The sequence below is a fragment of the Lepisma saccharinum genome, chromosome 15, assembly GCF_977018435.1.
Source record: "Lepisma saccharinum chromosome 15, izLepSacc3.1, whole genome shotgun sequence".
NCBI classification, from domain to species: Eukaryota; Metazoa; Arthropoda; class Insecta; order Zygentoma; family Lepismatidae; genus Lepisma; species Lepisma saccharinum.
In genome coordinates this window covers 66478553-66495821 of record NC_139243.1, presented here as the reverse complement: position 1 = coordinate 66495821, position 17269 = coordinate 66478553, and the positions used below count along the sequence as shown (strand labels likewise).

The 17269-nt window shown below is 36.9% G+C and overlaps 1 protein-coding gene across 1 annotated transcript in view; it reads left to right on the top strand.

The window, feature by feature from the left end:
• The first annotated feature begins 6660 nt into the window (after positions 1 to 6660).
• The window catches only part of LOC145999309 (uncharacterized), a 48757-nt gene continuing 38148 nt past the window's right edge, over positions 6661 to 17269 (top strand). The window contains exons 1-2 of the mRNA XM_083136249.1: positions 6661 to 6741; positions 12847 to 13403. Coding sequence (XP_082992375.1) covers positions 6661 to 6741; positions 12847 to 13403 — 638 coding nt within the window. The remainder of the gene's footprint in view (positions 6742 to 12846; positions 13404 to 17269) is intronic.

The following is a 17269-nucleotide window of genomic DNA, read 5'->3' as shown; positions in this document are numbered from 1 at the left end:
GCTTGCCTAACCTAACCTTGCCGGAAATGGTTCGTGGGGCTTTTCATCAATGGTTTTTGGGGCTATCCGTCAATAGTTTGTTGGGCTAACTGTGCATAGTTAGTTGGGCTACCATGCATAATGTACTGATCAGAAGGCAAAAAGTAGTTAATATACCAAATATTAACGAAATTCAAGATATTTATTTACTCTAAGTTTACCGGAAAAAGTTTCGTGGAGATATAAGTCTACTTCCTCACTGCGCAAAACGCCATTTTTCTAGAACAATGCTCAAACACCATTGCCAAACCTATGTAAACCCCCTCATTGGGTAAAACACCAAAATCCATCAATTTCGTAATTAGCCCACGTCCATCCTCCTCCGCACTCCACCTAAATAAATCTTGCACATTAACAATTTTATCACCCTTCTGCTCCGCCTTGCTTCAATGAATAATGTTCTTCGGTAACACTTTACTATACCGGAGACAGATTTCTTCAAATTTACAGGAGAAAGTACTTACGCAAATCATTTTTTGTAGTGTTGTTGATGTTTGGGAATATAGTTTTGATCCATTTAATGCGAATGCATGTGGTTTTCTACGAAAATCTATTTCTGATGTGCTATTGCTGCTGCTGCCATTTGCTTTCTGCATGAGAACACAATACTCTCTCGTATTGTCCGTATATGCTAAATTAAACAAATGGAGTGCTAATGGAACCTAACCTAACAGACCTAACCTAACCTAGTAGGCATACCTCGTCCCCGTGATGGTTCGTGGGGCTATCGTGAATTTTTGGGCTAACGTCAATGGTTTTTGGGGCTACCCGTGGATGGTTTGTTGGAAATAAGGAACAAGAAATAGACATTATTTTCGTTAGAAATTCATTATTTCACCTAAAAAAATGTTCCGCAATGCAGAATAGTACGTTAGCAATGTAAAAAATTGCGAAATAAATCATTGATAGGTGTCTCCGGTATAGTAAAGTAGTACCTGTTCTTCAAGTGCAAGACAACAACTAATGCTCTGCAAGTAATGAAGGAACAGTATGCCAAAGCTGTAGACAGTGCAACGAATGTTGAACGTCACATTTTCATATCATCAAAGATGGCTGTTATGTTTATGTATGGAGAATGAATGCAGTAATGAAGAATGTAATTTTGCAACATATATAGCCGTAAGTAAACAATTTTTACATGTGACCGCAGCATTTCAACAACAGATTCGTTATTAGAAGGCCAAATGTAGTTAGTATACTAAATATTAACAAAATTGGAGACATTCTGTATATTCTTCATTCATACCAGCAATTTTTACATGGTTCGATTCAATTGCGATTTACGTCTGTTAACATCAGTGACGTGCGCTGACCTTGGCACATGGGGTAGCAATTCAAGAGGTGCCGAAGGGTGGTTGGTGTGGTGATAACCCCCCCCCCCCCAATACACACACACACGCACACACACTTTAGCACTCAGTATTTATAAAGAAAGTACACGTAACTCCCACCGCCTTTTGAAAATAGAAAACGATTTCATTTGACTACTGAGCCAGAGATCCAGGCTTGCCATGGGTGTTCTTTGTGTGTGTGTCCCTTCATCAATTTATCATCTTCGCGATTAGCCAAAAGTGGCAGGAAAGCAAAGTAAAATAAACCAAATCTAACAATGAATCAATGATTTGATTTGATTTTTGTTACTTAGCATCATTTTTTTGTTAACCGCGAAGATGATACGATATAATTAAGGAAGGGACAAACACAAAGAACACCCATCCCCAGGTGGGGGTTTGAACCCGGAACTCGTGGTGTCATAGTGCACTGTGATAACCACTCCCCCACGGTTGGTTGACTTGGTATATTAAGCCCACTTGTATGTACAGAAAGGCTAATCGGGACTGGCCCTGCAGTTTAAAGTGGGAACTAAATCATTATGTGCCTCCACTGTGTAACGCGGGTCCTCATAGCACATCGCGCTAAGACACCAGGGGCCCCAGATTCATATCCCGGCATGGGCATGATGTTTGTGAGTGTCCATTCATCAATTTCATCATGTCATCACTCATCCCCATCTTCGCAAATTAGTCAAAAGTGGCACATAAAGCAAATAAAAAATCCACTGCCTTGCATTTCCTAGAGGAAAGGGCTAACTATTCTGATAGGTGAGTATCCGTAAAGCAAACTGCATTTTCAACCAGTGATAATTTTCAATTGCTTTTTGAAACACCATCTTTGTGTATGATTAACTTTTTTTCAAAAAATTTGCATTGCTTGATTTCCCTTATTTCTCCATCTCACGATCTCGTTAATAAAGGATACGAGTTCAAGCCCTGGCCTGTGCATGAGCGTCTCTTTGTATCCATCCTTCACCCATTTATTTTAATCAACATTCATCGTCATGGCAGAAGTTAGGTAAAGTGATGGAAGAGCAATGCTAACAAAAAGAAAATACAAATAATTTTCTCCAAGTGCATCTGCAGGCCACTGTGAAATCTGGAGTCCAGGGTCCTCTGCTTGTAATTGCCCTCATGGTACTTACCACTATTAAATCTATGCAGCTAGAAAAAGTGATGGGAGGTAAAATAAATTTTTCATTTCATTATTCACTGCAGAGTACAACACACAGGAACAAGAATGCGTGCTCGTCACGTGTTCGAATTCCGGCCTTCATCATTTCCATCATATATCACTCTCATCCTCATTTTCGCGATAACCAAGTGTGGCAGAAAAGCGAAGTAAAATAAACCTAATCAATAACAACAATAAGAACACTCGTTCTCTTGCCCAAATGAATACATGCTTATTCAATTGTATTCATTGGAGGCCAAGAGAAACTATATTTAAATAAAACACTACTAATACGAGAGTGAGAGAGAGAGAGCGTGAGCAAATATTTGTTATTTAATCATTATGTATTTCATATTAAAAGAAAAGAAAGCATATCATTTTTGTCTGCACATAATAAGTTCCCATTTCATAAATAATGAAACTACATCCCATATTATACATAGACATTGTACAACATGTAAAAACATGGATAAAAATCATTCAACATACGAAACCGTTACCTATGTAGGGCTGGTGGCCAAATATACACCTCTAAATTTATGTTGATTCTCATTTTCAATTAATATATGTTCATGTTTTACATAACATAAAATTTGTTCACAATGCAGAATTTCGAATATCTGATGTATTTAGTCATGATATGTGGCCAACGTACTTCTATCGTGAAATACTTCCACAATTTTTATGTGTGTGAACCAGTTGCATGCACATTCAAAATGTGTAGAACCATGTGTAAATGCTAAGAATTGCAAAACTATGCAAATTTCAAGAATGTGTTTGCAATTGTGCATTGTGTAAATGCACAAGGATCACGTATGAACTACAAACACAGCCACGCAGGGGCCTACAGGGTATATGGCAACAATATGCTGAAAGATATTCCTGAATATATCAGCATCCTCATGACAAGCCTGTTTCCAATTTGTATCAAAGGTAAATTTTGCTGGCTCTGTGGCCAAGCACATCAATTGGTTGGCTTTTAATCCCATCAACAAAATTTTGTACATCTGATCATCACTCATCCTCATCATCATGATTAGTAAAGAGGGGCAGAAAATCAAGAGTGATACAACCAAGAATTTGTCAAAATTCTAACAGAATTAAACCAAGATGTGTAACTTGACAAAAAAAAAAGTTAGAATTATTTTCAGCACCAGCAACTGAATTTCAGCTGCAGCAAGATATTTCATCACTATCAGCATCTGCGTGTCCAAGTGCCTATTGTTTAATGCCAATTCTTTCATGGCCACTGCATTTTTACGTCACCTTTAGGTCTCCTAGCAGTAGAATAATGCCCCTTTAACACCTGATCACATCTTGATCTTGCCTTGAGCATAAAACTCCCTAGGAGCCTCACATGATAATCTGCAAATAATTGACAAAAGTTCAGCAGGGCGAAAGAGACACTACATTCCATCTTACTATTTCACAAATTCTGTATTACATCCAAAACAGGGGTGTAGCTATTATGACTCCCAAAAATACCCATCCTGTCTACATTTAGTGCTTGTACGAGTGTCACTATTTATATTTTGAGCCTAACAATGAAAAAACAGGAATTTGGCATTGAAAACTGCTTTATTGTTTTTCGAAGTATTCTCCTTTATGGTCAATACACTTTGGCATTTGTTCAAACCATTTGTCAGAGCAGTTTTTCCAATCTTCTTGAGACACCTCCATAATATGGTTTTTGAACGCATCAACGGCATCTTCCGCTGACGAAAATCGTTGTCCACGCAATTTATTCTTGACATTCGGGAACAAGAAGACGTCATTGGGTGCCAAATCAGGACTCTACAGTGGATGACCCATCAATTCGATTTTTTGACTGTTCATAAAGTCGGTTGTCAGATGAGATGTGTGACAGCTGGCATTGTCTTGATGAAGAATGATCCGACAGTGTTTGTTTGTTTTCCGTATTTGACCAAAGACCTGTGGCAAACAAATTGTTGTGTTCCATTCAGAGTTGACCGTTCTACGTTCCTCTAAAGGCACAGTTGCCACATGACCAGTTTTCCCGAAAAAACAGGCGACCATTTGTTTCGATATGCTTCGAGTGGGAACAACTTTTGTTGGATTGGGTTCATCTTGAAACACCCATACAGTCGACTGCTGTTTACGTTCCGGGTCATATGCATATATCCATGATTCGTCACCTGTTACAATCTTATATACGTCTTTTGAAGCACCACGATTGTATTTATTGAGCATTTGTTTGCACCAATTGACGCGAGCGTCTTTTTGAGTTTTTGTCAAATTGTGTGGTATCCAACGAGAACATACCTTTCTCACAGCTAAATGATCATGTAATATTTTATATATGCTGGTGGAACTAATGCCTATGGTTGCCTCAATCTCACAGTATGTCACATGACGATCTTGCAGTATTAGGTTTTGCACAGCATCAATGTTTTCTTGAACAACAACTGATTTTGGACGACCTTCGCGAATCTCGTCGGTGAGCGAATGGCGGGCACGATTAAATTCGTTATACCAGCGTTTCACAGTGGCAAAGGGTGGGGCTTCTCTTTTGTTATGAACTTGCCATCAAAGCATGCCAATTTTAACAAAGAAAACACTATGCATTGCATTAAACAGCAAAAATACCAGCTTCCTTCCTTCGTGCAATTCCTGCAAGAACAAGTGACGGAGCCGAGAGTTGAAACACAGAAATGCTCATGCATCCACATAATTTATTTCTTTTGAGCAATTCTAAAGTGATGAAGTATGAACAATAGTACTGGAGGCATTATGGAATGCAATGTTCACTAACATACACATGCAATACACACAGACAACGTCAAGCTGGTCAAGTATTTAAAATAATATTTTGGTGCTTCCAATCCAACAAAACTCACAGTCACTTTGTCTTTGTCCTTACGTGATAGAAAAGTGCTTCATTAATACAGTTGGCCACACTAGTTGCTAACTAGCCAATGAAAATGCACTGCATGAAAGAAGCAACCATTACGTCATGATATATTTCCAAATGAATGTCCCTGTTGGACAGTGTGAGCTGGAGCTCTATTCAGTTGTTTTCAATTATGTTTGCATGAGTGTGTCCAGGAATGGAATGAGAATTGGCAACAATGGCGAAGGTTAGTGAGCAGGGTAGAGCACGTGATGATAAGAGGCAGGGAGATGAAACTAAAATTGTGATCTGCACCGCGGCAGAGATGTGTGTGTCAGCCTTTAATCACACAGACCCTTTAGATTGTTAATTATATTTGTGGGAGGGTGAGAGGTGGTAATATGTAAGGTTGAAATAGAGAAAACATCTGTTTATACCCTTGAATTTTTGGAAAGTTTGCCTTAAACCAGGAATTATACTTGTATTTTATCATGGTCCAATAGTGACCATACTGAGTAAGAGATGTGAATGTAGCTAGGAAAGTGAGGACACACAATATATAACTGGAATGAGCAAAATATAAATAGGAATAGAAATATGCAAAGCTTTGTATAATTTTAAAATGCAGTTTACATTAAATTTTACAGGAAATCCAGATGTTCAACTGTAACAATTGCAAAGAGGAATGTTCATAGTTTTGTCTCAAGACAAAATATAAACGGAACATTTAATTTGTAATAAATATCTACTTTTGAGGTAGATAACTTAAAAAAAAAAAGGCAAAGGTATCCCAGTTTGTTGTGCACACATGCTGTGAAGGCACATGGGGTGTGTGAAGATATAGTGCTCCACATATTCTTGATCATAGCCATAGTTGTGATGTTGATTAGCATCCTGCCTTTACCCTCCAGGTACTGATTTATATGAGTCTGGGTGAACCTCAGAGCCATGCAGAAACAGGGAAAATTTTCCCTTGTGCAGATCACCTGCCCTGGGATGAGCTTAGGTCTTGCGAGTGATAGCCAGATGCTCTACGAACTGAGCTATGGTGGTTCTTGGTAGATGACTATAATTTTCATAAATACCCTGCATTTACCCAAATTTTATTTAGCTACCCAGTGTTTAAATACCCATGTCCCAACCCTACCCTACTTATGACTTCAGTTTTCTTCATTCTAGGTTTGAGAGGTTGACAGTTTTTCCAAAGTTTGTGTGCTATCCGTGCATAGACAAGCCAGACAATCTTGCAGGACTTCCATAACATGTCTTCTGAATCGGAAAACCTTCTGAATGAAAACCCAGCATCTGCAGAAGAGAAGCCGAGAAGGGAGATGGGCTTTGAGGTAAAGTTACTATTTTTTACTTGAAGGAGTTGTGATGTACTAAAAAATACAGTCAACTCTTGGGGTGGTAATAGATGTATTTCTAAGAAATGAAAAGTATTATTTTTACACCTGCTGTTACTAATAATGTAATCATGTATACTTTCTTGAAGAACCACTGTGAAAGGGATATGTACGCTAAGTATCAAGGTTCTTGTGAATAAAATTGTGTTTCATATTACACTATTCTCTCCTGTTTGGCACAGCAAATCAATTTTGTGTGTGGCATGGACCTCATTGTAAAACTATTTTTAAATACATGAGGAATGGAATATATCTACAGAACAAGATATTGCCATGTTTAAAAATATATTTAAATTTCAATTGAGTTACGTAATGTGCAAGAGTTGCATGTGTTCATTATATTTTACCATACATTCTTGATAAATGTCTATGTTAATGCACTGATCATAATAAAATACTAGTAATGAAAGTCGCACCTAGAGTGGATAATGAAATCACCACATCCAACTTTTCAATCTTATGACATGAGTGTTCATCAGGAACTTTGTAAAATGAGAAGGTTTAAAGGCTAATGTGTAGGACAAATGTATAATAACATATAACAACATTCCTGATGGAAACCTTTGTTTAGAAGTTCAAAACACTGCATTTTATCTTTTAATAACCAGTTATAGAAGGTATTTCATAGCTATTGTATATTTTACACAACAAAATCGAATCACACACACACTGGAACCCCAATTTCAAGTTTCTCTCCCCCCCAAACTTTAGTTTACCTTTTTAGCTACTACCCCCTGAGGAATATTTATTCTAAGTTACACTGTAAGTGTATGTAATGCTTGTTATGCATTTTCTTACTTGGAGCAGCATGGACAAAATGGACCAAAGAATTATTTACCACTGTTATATTAGATTGCTCCATTGGAACATGCTAACTGTCTTCTGTATTATTTCAAGTATTTCTGCCTGTCTATTCAAGTCTCTGCCCATCTGTCTTTTTACAGAAACCATAGAGCATGTTTCATGCCCAAGTGGGTGATCTGAGGTCAGAATTTTTCTACCCTTGTCCATGTGTATAAAGCACCTTTGAGGTTCATCTAGCCTCAAATAAATAGGTACCTGGGGGTAAAGAGCAGCTGGAGAATGATGCTGATCACATCACCTCCATAGTGAACCAAGATTGAGAATGTGTGTAGCTCTATCCCCCACATCCCCTTCCCCTAAATGTGTCTTAATGGTACGGTGCAATATGCAGGGGGGACTTTTATTATAGTGCACGCCACAATTGACATTCAAAAGAGGGGGCTACATCTGGTTGTAGCTAATTTTCTTTGCCCTTGTATCCACTAGGGTGTATCAAAACTGACACCCCCTTTTTTTAGAAAGTCTTAAGGCATGCAGTGTGCAGAAGTTTCTGTGGTGCTTTTTTTTTTTAACAACCTGTGATTTTTGAGGCTCAGTCAATAAATAATGAGGCAGAGGATATTACACCAAATCTATGGTAGTTAGAAATGGGTCGATGGGCCTGAAATCGAGGTGCAGGTGTGACAAAACTGATTTGCACGTTTTCTAGCTAGATGATGTTACGAGTCTGGCAAGGTATGTGCAAAAGCTGCTAACTGAGCAGCGGCCGTGTCCAGTCATTCCGTGTTTGACTGTGACGCGTAATGGATGCGTCCAAAGAGGAGCAGTGGGGTGGCTGTGCGCTTCTTGGCAGCAGACGGTGTAGGGGCTCGTGAAATCCATCGACGAATGGAAATGATATATGGGTATATGGGGTGCACTGTATGTCCCGGACAAGAGTGCAGGAGTGGAACAAAGGCTTTCGCGAAGGACACGCGGAGTGGGGCACCAATGTGTGTCACAGACCAGCATGTTATGCAGGTGGATGAGCTCATCAAGACAGACCGTCGTGTATCAGTGGATGACATTTCGGCATCAGTGGGGCTTAGTCATGGTACTGTCCACACAATCATCAAGGACACGTTGATGTTCTGTAAAGTTTGCGCTCAATGGGTCCTCCAATGTCATCCTATTGCCAGGGTTGGTCCAGGTGGGCCCATCCCAGTTTTCCCCATTATTTTTTTTTAGAAAAACCCAAACAAAAGTGTTTTTTTTTTCAGAAAATGTTGTAAATTATTGCATTAAATACTTGTGAGGTTCTGCGATTGTCAAAATTTTTTGTAAATCTTTTAAAGAAAATGCACAGTGCTTTTTTTTTTCAAGTTATTATCCTCAAGTCATGCTAGCAAATAAAATTATTATATATCTAAGAAACAAAATAGAAAATGTATCAGAAATTTTTAGATAAATCCTTTGCATTTATTGATGCAGCATAATTGAACGAAGCTTATAATTTTGAAATGTGGGAGCACTTTGGTTATCAGTTACTTCCTTATGTGAGGGGAAACGATAGTGGCAGATCATAGTTTCAACTGTAACGATCAATTGATAACAATAAATTTTTTCATGTTTAAACATTACAAGGCAGAATTGAGTACATTTTATTGAAATGTCGTCGATTGTGGCATAATTAACTTGGAACACACTTTAAATTCTTTTTGTCATTTCTCATCCTAATGGGTTGCTTGCTTATGCAGTAAAATGTTATTTATGTCTGGTTAGGAGCTCTATACCCATGTAATTCGTGCATCTTCATAATTACCACAATATCAGCTTTGTGCTCGAAACTTAAAGCGTATTATGTACTTGCACCATAATTTGACAATAAAATTATCAAATATATGATGCATGATTTAGGTGGAGCATGAGTTAGGGTGGATGGGCAGAGAGGGATAAGTCATCTATTTAATGACCATGATAGCTGCTGTAAATTTAGAATAATTTAGGTAAAATTATTTCTGCAGCTAGAAAACTTGTGAACCAAATTGAACAATTTGTTTCAAAGTGGTGGTTGAAAAACTTATTTTCTGCATGTTGCTATGCTATGCTTTACAATGGTTTTTTTTCTTTTTCAAAATGGTCTAGAATACATTTTCAGAGTATAAGGAATTAAACTGAGTAATTTTAGAAATTTCATTGGTCTGCAATTTTGCAGCAAAACTTTTAAAATTATATTTCTTAGCTTAGGAGAGGAATGATGGTAATAGGTAAGATCACACACATTCTATTTTTGATGACTGCCATAAATGCAAAGCTTTGGAGTTGCACTTTTTATAGTTGCAATATAACTTAAAGGATTGGTCTCGCATTGTATCTGAGAAAAATTGGTCACCATGTTTAAAGATAGTAGACAGACTGATTTAACACATCTTGTGGGAACTTTAAATTATGCTCATATTTGACTAGGTTATATTTTCGTACATTAAGAAACACAAGTCTCAGGAATGTTACAGCATCACTTGAGTTTTAAGTTTTTAGTAAAAACTGTGTAATGTAGTGTGTGTGTTTTAGGAAAGTGGGGGTAAGTCACCAATTTTGAGACAACAATAACTGCAGCAAATTTAGAGTTTTTTAGTTGAAATTAATCACAACTAGATGCATCCAGGGAATGACTGTTTTGCATTTGCATTTGTTCAAAGCATTTGAAGAGTGTAGATAAAAAATTGATTTTTCTTATGCTGAAGTAGATTTCAAATCTCTGCCTAAACTAGTTTTTTGGATAATAAGAGTCTTAAGAATTTTAGGGCTTTTCTTAAGCTATAATTTGACAATAAATGTTTTGAAATATAGTGCATGTTTTGGGATCGTTGTGACCAAATTGGAGGTCACCAATGTTTTGACCATGAGAATTGCCATTCTCATAGCATTTAAAAGCTTATTGTGGAGTAGTTGGAATAAAGCCAGCTTATGGAAGGTGTTCACGTTTTAGTATGATGCATTTGCAAGTTTTCTCGATCAAGCAGGACTAATTACTTGTTTCGTTTCTGATTCAGCATTAATGCTAGCCAGGTATTTTGGAAGATGTATAAGGTATTCCATTTGGATGAAATCAGCCAGACAATTAAAAATGACAAACTTATAATTTGCCATGGTTAATACATGGGGGAGGTATTTATGCTTGAAAAGTCCCGAAAAATAATGGGAAAACACATCTGTAATAAACTGTGAACAAACTTTATTGAAGCAGATTTAAAACATTGTGTTACATAGTATTTTTGTATTATTGAATTGTCTATGCATATTAAATAAATTAGAAAAAAATGTGTTTGTAACATAATTCATTCCAACATATGTACAACACTGCATTCACAAAATAATTTGTTTCATAAACTGAAGTTCAGAATGAATTTGATTGATTGATTTACTTTATTTTACTTATCTTTTTGTGCCACTTTTGGCTAATTTGCAAAGATGGGGATGAGTGATGATGTGATGAAATTGATGAATGGACACTCACAAACATCCATGCCCAGACTGAAATTCGAACCCAGGACCCTTGGCATCGTAGCATGATGTGCTAACTACTCCGCCACAGGGACCGGCGAAGTTCAGAATGAAGTATTTACTAATAGTATGAACTGAAAATGTGCATAACCTTGAAAAACATGTGCTTTAACGTCTAAATTTGAGTATCATTATGGAGGAAGAAGGTAGCAAACCTAATTAAGAAAATTAAAAGTGTGTAAAAAGTTAGTTACTGCTGTTTTTGTGGGAAGAAATGTTTCGGCACTATTCAAGTTGATATGTTATGTTACCGTGTTATTTGTTAATGTGTTCATCATAAGAACTACTCAAATTTGTGTTATGTTCATAATCGATAATGCATCCAAGTACTCACACACACACACACATACATATGGATTTCTCTTGTTTGTTTCACTGGTTGATCAATTGATTTGCTTTACTTTACTCCTCTTTTCTGCCCCGTTTGGCTAATTGCAAAGATGAAAATGAGTGATACGATTACATTGATGAAGGAACATACAAATAATACCCATACCCAGGCTGGGATTCAAACCCAGGACCTCTGGCATCGTAGGCATTTCTCATTAGAATAAAATGTTATTAGTCCTCACTTATAATCAGTTGGCAGTGTGGAGTACCCTTGTTGACTACCAGAAAGAAAAAAAAATACTGGTAATGACATATTCTGTACTGCCCCCATTAATTTGATTCTTGGATACACAAAAGTATGTGCCTCCTCAGGGAATGCAACCCTGAAAACTGATCACAAAGCAACAGCGTTAACTATTACACCATCCAGGAAGAGTTAAATCAAGTTGTTGGACAAATATTGTAGAACAGAAATATTAAATAACGATTCCCTGTGGCAATTATCTCTGGAGCAAGGGTGTGCATAGCATGAGAAAAGGGAAGGAAATAGAGTGGTCAGAGCAAAGCAGTACATGCTGCTGTGAAGGCTGGTAACTGCAGTCGCTTACTCCTCTCCAGGCAATCCATTTCTCTCTCCCATGTTCATTGGTGGAGCCATCTCACGTTACTACTTGCGCAGAGACTTGTTCTTGTTCGCTTGCTCCAGAGAGAGTTGGGACAAGGTATAAAGCAATACAAATACATTACTACTAGGGGAAAATTGTATTTCATTTTTTATATATTTTTAAATATAACCTGAGAAAACCAATAAAACCCAGTTTTGCCCGGATTTTATCTGAAAAAATAAATAAATGAAAAACCCACTCGGAAAAAACCTGGGCAAAATACCGACCTTGCGTATTGCATGACAATGCTAAACCACACACAGCCAACACAACAAAGGAATGTCTGAAAACATTCAAGTGGGAAGTCCTGAGCCCCTTCCCTCCTCTCTATAGTAAGATCTGTCCCTGTGTGACTTCCACATCTTCGGTGAGCTAAAAAAAAAACACTGAGGAGACAACAGTTTCAATTGGACGTTGACGTCAAGGAGTACGTGTCCAGTTGGTTCCAACAGCAGCCAAATAAGTTCTACGAGCATGCCATTTTGTGACTGGTGTCACAATGGGATAAATGCCTAACAGTGGCAGACAATACTTCTGAGGAACGTTTCATAAGTACTGTGAAATATTCTCTGCCTTGTTATTTATTGACTGAGCCTCATAAGTAAAAAATGTGATATTTTTTTTTTATTAAAAAAGTAAAGAAGACATTTAAATTAAACATCATCATTTTTAATCCACACTGCTTGTGATTGTCTTTCAGAAGGCTTCTCCATCCTGGTCTGATGGTTGTGAAGAAAATGTGGCTCTTCAAGTGTCTGGCACCGGTTTCTCTCCTATGAAAGTGCTCATAAAGTCTGAATCAGAAAGTGCCGATCCATTCGTTTGTGAACAAACATCTCTGGAGAATGTGTGGCTTCCGGATGAGTCATGTGTCAAGACTGAAACAGAATCCTTCAAGAAGTCTCCGTATGTTGATATCTCTGTTGACATCAAACCATCTAATCAGTGCATACAGGATGCTTCTGTTGACAGCAAACTATCGAGTGAGTACATGAAAGAAACTTCAGTTTGTAAAGTGGAAAATGTGAGTGGTGATAGTTGGATTCAATTTGAAGGCAGAAATCAGGAAGTTCCTAGTGGGCAAAATGTTCATAAAAGTGAAGGATTTTATCCATGTTGTCATGGACAACTTGTTACAAAAATGCCATCTGAGGACAGTGACAAAGGTGAATTAATTTTAAGTGAAGATAAAGACATGAAGTATAGTGTAGAGAATCCTGATGAGGTGGAAGGCGAAATGGCAGATCGTGCAGATAGGTAGGTGAAGAAAATTTTAGTACAAGGATTGAAAATGAGCATTTCAGTACTAAGGTTCAAAATTGGACCTTTTTGCATGTAGATTATGATTCATGTAATTTCTCTATTGTGCCAGCAGTGCTGCAGGGTTACTGGTCATTCAAAACAAGATTCTCCAGAAGTGTCCACCCCACCATGTCAGATTGGGATAAAATTTGTTACATTATATCCTTAGACACATATAGCATGGTGGCTACTCACCGGAAATTCCTATACGTGAATTCTACTTGAAATTTTCTCCATAGATGTAAAAAATTACAATTTTTATTACCGCCCACAACTTCACCTTTTATGCAAATAAAAATACTTTCGTAAAATTTCCTTTTTCGCTTCTCTCGCCATTCCTTTTTTTCTTAGTCTTCCGAACTACTGTCCCATGTGCCTTCACTGGGTATCGAACCTGGGACCCTTTGATCACAAGGCGACGATGTTACCACTACACCATCGGGGGCACAAAAGTTGTTAGAGAGAGAATGCATTGGCATCCCGTTAAATTAGTTGCGCCCTCTTAAATCAATATTGATTTCAGCCTGCAAAAAATTGGATCATTGGAAATTGGTCAAAAGTGGCACAAGAAGCGAAGTGAAATAAAGCAAATCAATAATAATAATAATGTTATAATAATAACATTATTATTAAAACTATTATTATTATTGTTAGTTTATTCTGGAACTTGCCCCCTGAAAAAATTCGTGGTTGCGCCTCTGATAGTAAATAGAAACTCAGCACCTTAAATTAAATGTTTTAATTATATTATGTATACCGTTTAATTGAATCAGAAGTTTTGGATGTTAGAATCACATAGACCCCTTATATTATTAAGATATTTGTGTGTGGATGTTGAGAGACAGTAATATACGTAAGGTTAAAATAGAAAAAAAAATCTGCTTGAATTTTTGGAAAGTTCATCTTGAAATCCGGGAATTATACTTGAATTCTATCATGGTCCTAGAGTAGCCACCCTGTATAACAACCCATATATTTATTTTTGCTTCTGGAATATCAACTGTAGTTTGGAATTTATAGTCCTCTAAAATTACCTGCCATTTGATGCCTTTTTTTATGAGATCAAGCCATGTGTAGAGTGGTGTATCCAGGATTTTTGGAAGGAGGAGGGGGGTTATATATACTTTTTTGATAGTCAGCCCTCATTTTGTCATCTTTTCCTGGCTTTAATTTTTTTTAGGAATAGAGGGCCAAAGGGGAGATATGTCCCCTACATTTTCCAATCCCATCCCCTTAAGGTTACACAGCATGTAAATATTTTGGGCCCAGGTTCCTTTTGTTTTATTGCGATTTCATCATGGTATGAATGCAATATTTACATGGTTCATTTTCGATTTATGTTCGTTAACACATACTGGGGAGTTTTAGCGATTACTTAAGATTTTGTTAAATATATGCTTTCGTGGTTAGGTTAGGCAGGTTAGGTTTGGTTTTCTTAGCATTAAAATAAAGTCCCCAAATGCATTCTACTAAGGTTCTGATTTGCTTCTACATTCATTCCCACTAGTCTACCATACTAACTGTAACTTGTCAATGAAGAATACCTTGTCCATGGGAAGCACGCATGCTTGTGTAAGGTAATTTTTAAGTTTTATTTTTCAACATAAATAAAGGGCCTCCCCTATGGTATAGTGGGTCGTTGTCGCCTTGTAATCAAGGTGTCCCTTTTTCGATACCCAGTGGAGGCACATAGTATTTCGGATCCCACTTTAAATTGTAGGTTCAGTCCCGATTAGCTTACTGTGCATAAAGTGGACTTAAAACAACAATTCAATCAATCAATCAACATAAATAACTTTTTTTTAGAATCCAAGCAGTGCTTCTTTAAGAATGTTTCAAATTTCGTGTGAGAATGATTTCCAAAATTCTACGATATTAGTCTTTCTGCTAGGAGAACTTTAAAAAAATCATAAAACAGTCCGAACTCTTACCTTTAAAATAGTTAAAAAATTAAGTTTGATGCAGTATGCATATCACCATGCCAAGCAACATCAATGTTATCAATGTTTTAAGCAAAAATGTGCACACTTGAGATGAGATACCAGATTGTGGCATCACGTGTGTAGTAGGGGTGTTCAGAAAAAAAATATTGTCAGGTGGAATTTCACATAGTGGATTATTTTGTTGCTTTCACATTAGAGGATATACCTACCAAAATTCAAGAAGATCGGTTTGTGTTTAGAGGTTGCTCAGCGACCTCGAAATAATACTACTAAATTGATGTACAGAAAATGTATTTTTTCTATATCTCAACTGCATTTAGACACTAAGAAATTAATCTAAAATATTGAAGTAAGAGTGTGTAGATGTGTTGTTCATGAAAGAAATTAATCATCCATCAGCTATTCATTAATTTCAAAAAAGCATATGATTCGGTCAAAAGAGATAAATTATATAATATATTAGTCGAGTTTGGAATACCTAAGAAGCTTGTTAGTATGATAAAAGTATGCACCACTGAAACAGAAAGTAAAATTCGTGTGGGTATTAATATGCCTGACAAATTTACAATTCATTATGGGTTAAAACAAGGAGATGCATTATCTCCATTGTTCTTTAATTTTGCGTTAGAATATGCTGTTAGGAAGATAAGAGAAACTAAAGAAGGACTAAAATTAAATTGTGTGAAATCAGTTGTTAACATATGCAGATGATGTAGACTTATTAGGGGATGATATAAATACAATTAAGAATAATGCTAAAATATTTTTCAAAACTGCTAAAGAGATAGGTTTGGAAGTTAACGAAGAGAAAACTAAATATATGCTTACAGGCCGAAACCAAGTGTTAGGTAATAATCAAAATCTAATTATTGATAACAATTCGTTTGAACCAGTTTCTAAATTCAATTACTTAGGAGTAATACTAACAAATGAAAATGATATTAAAGAGGAAATAAAAAGTAGGCTTAATTCAGGAAATACATGTTACTTCTCTCTTCATAAACTTTTGTCTTCTCATTTAATATCTAAGAAACTAAAAGTTAAAATATACAAAAGAGTAATGTAGTATTATATGGGTGTGAAACTTGGTCCCTTACATTGAAAGAGGAACATGAATTGAGAGTATTTGAAAACAAGATCCTTAGGAAAATATTTGGACCTAAAAGGGATGAGGAGACTGGTGAGTGGAGAAGGTTACACCTTTTCTTAGTCCTGTGTTTGATGCAGTAGTGTTGAAACTCATCCCTACAATGTCATCACACACTTCCCACAATTGAAGCAGCTCATAAGTAGCTTTGCTTGTGCTTCTCCTGTTCCAGATGGTATTTTGGCAATTACGAGTATTTTTTCCAAGTTATGGCCAGTGACAATGACAGCCAGTCTCTCTAAACTAGTTGTTCTGGTAGCAGTTTCATCAGCTGTGCAGTTTTTCATAATCCTTCAATCCCAGTGAACAGTAAGGAGTGGTTTCGCTGCTTGTGTGAAATCTGCTTTATTTTGTCTGTGGTTTTGGCGCGATGAGCTGACCTTCTACGTTGCACAGTTGAACGTGAGAGTGGAGCGTCTGCAAGATCCTGACAATCTGCTTTTGCTATAGCTGCAGCTAAAATTTTAAATTTGATGTCTGACAAATTAATACAATCTAATGTTGAAGAAACTTCTGGGAAACTCAGCATGTTTTGTAAAATTCGGAACTACTTGGATGTACTTGGGCCAGGTTTATCAGATTCAGCCTGAGATGTGTCACGTTTTTTTTATATAATACAGTGGTATCTGAATATCATAAGCGTCATCATCACTATTTGCATCACCACTATTGTCTTCCTCACTGCTACTGGAAATGCCAACTGCTGCAATGGGCGTCATTTCCTCTTTTCT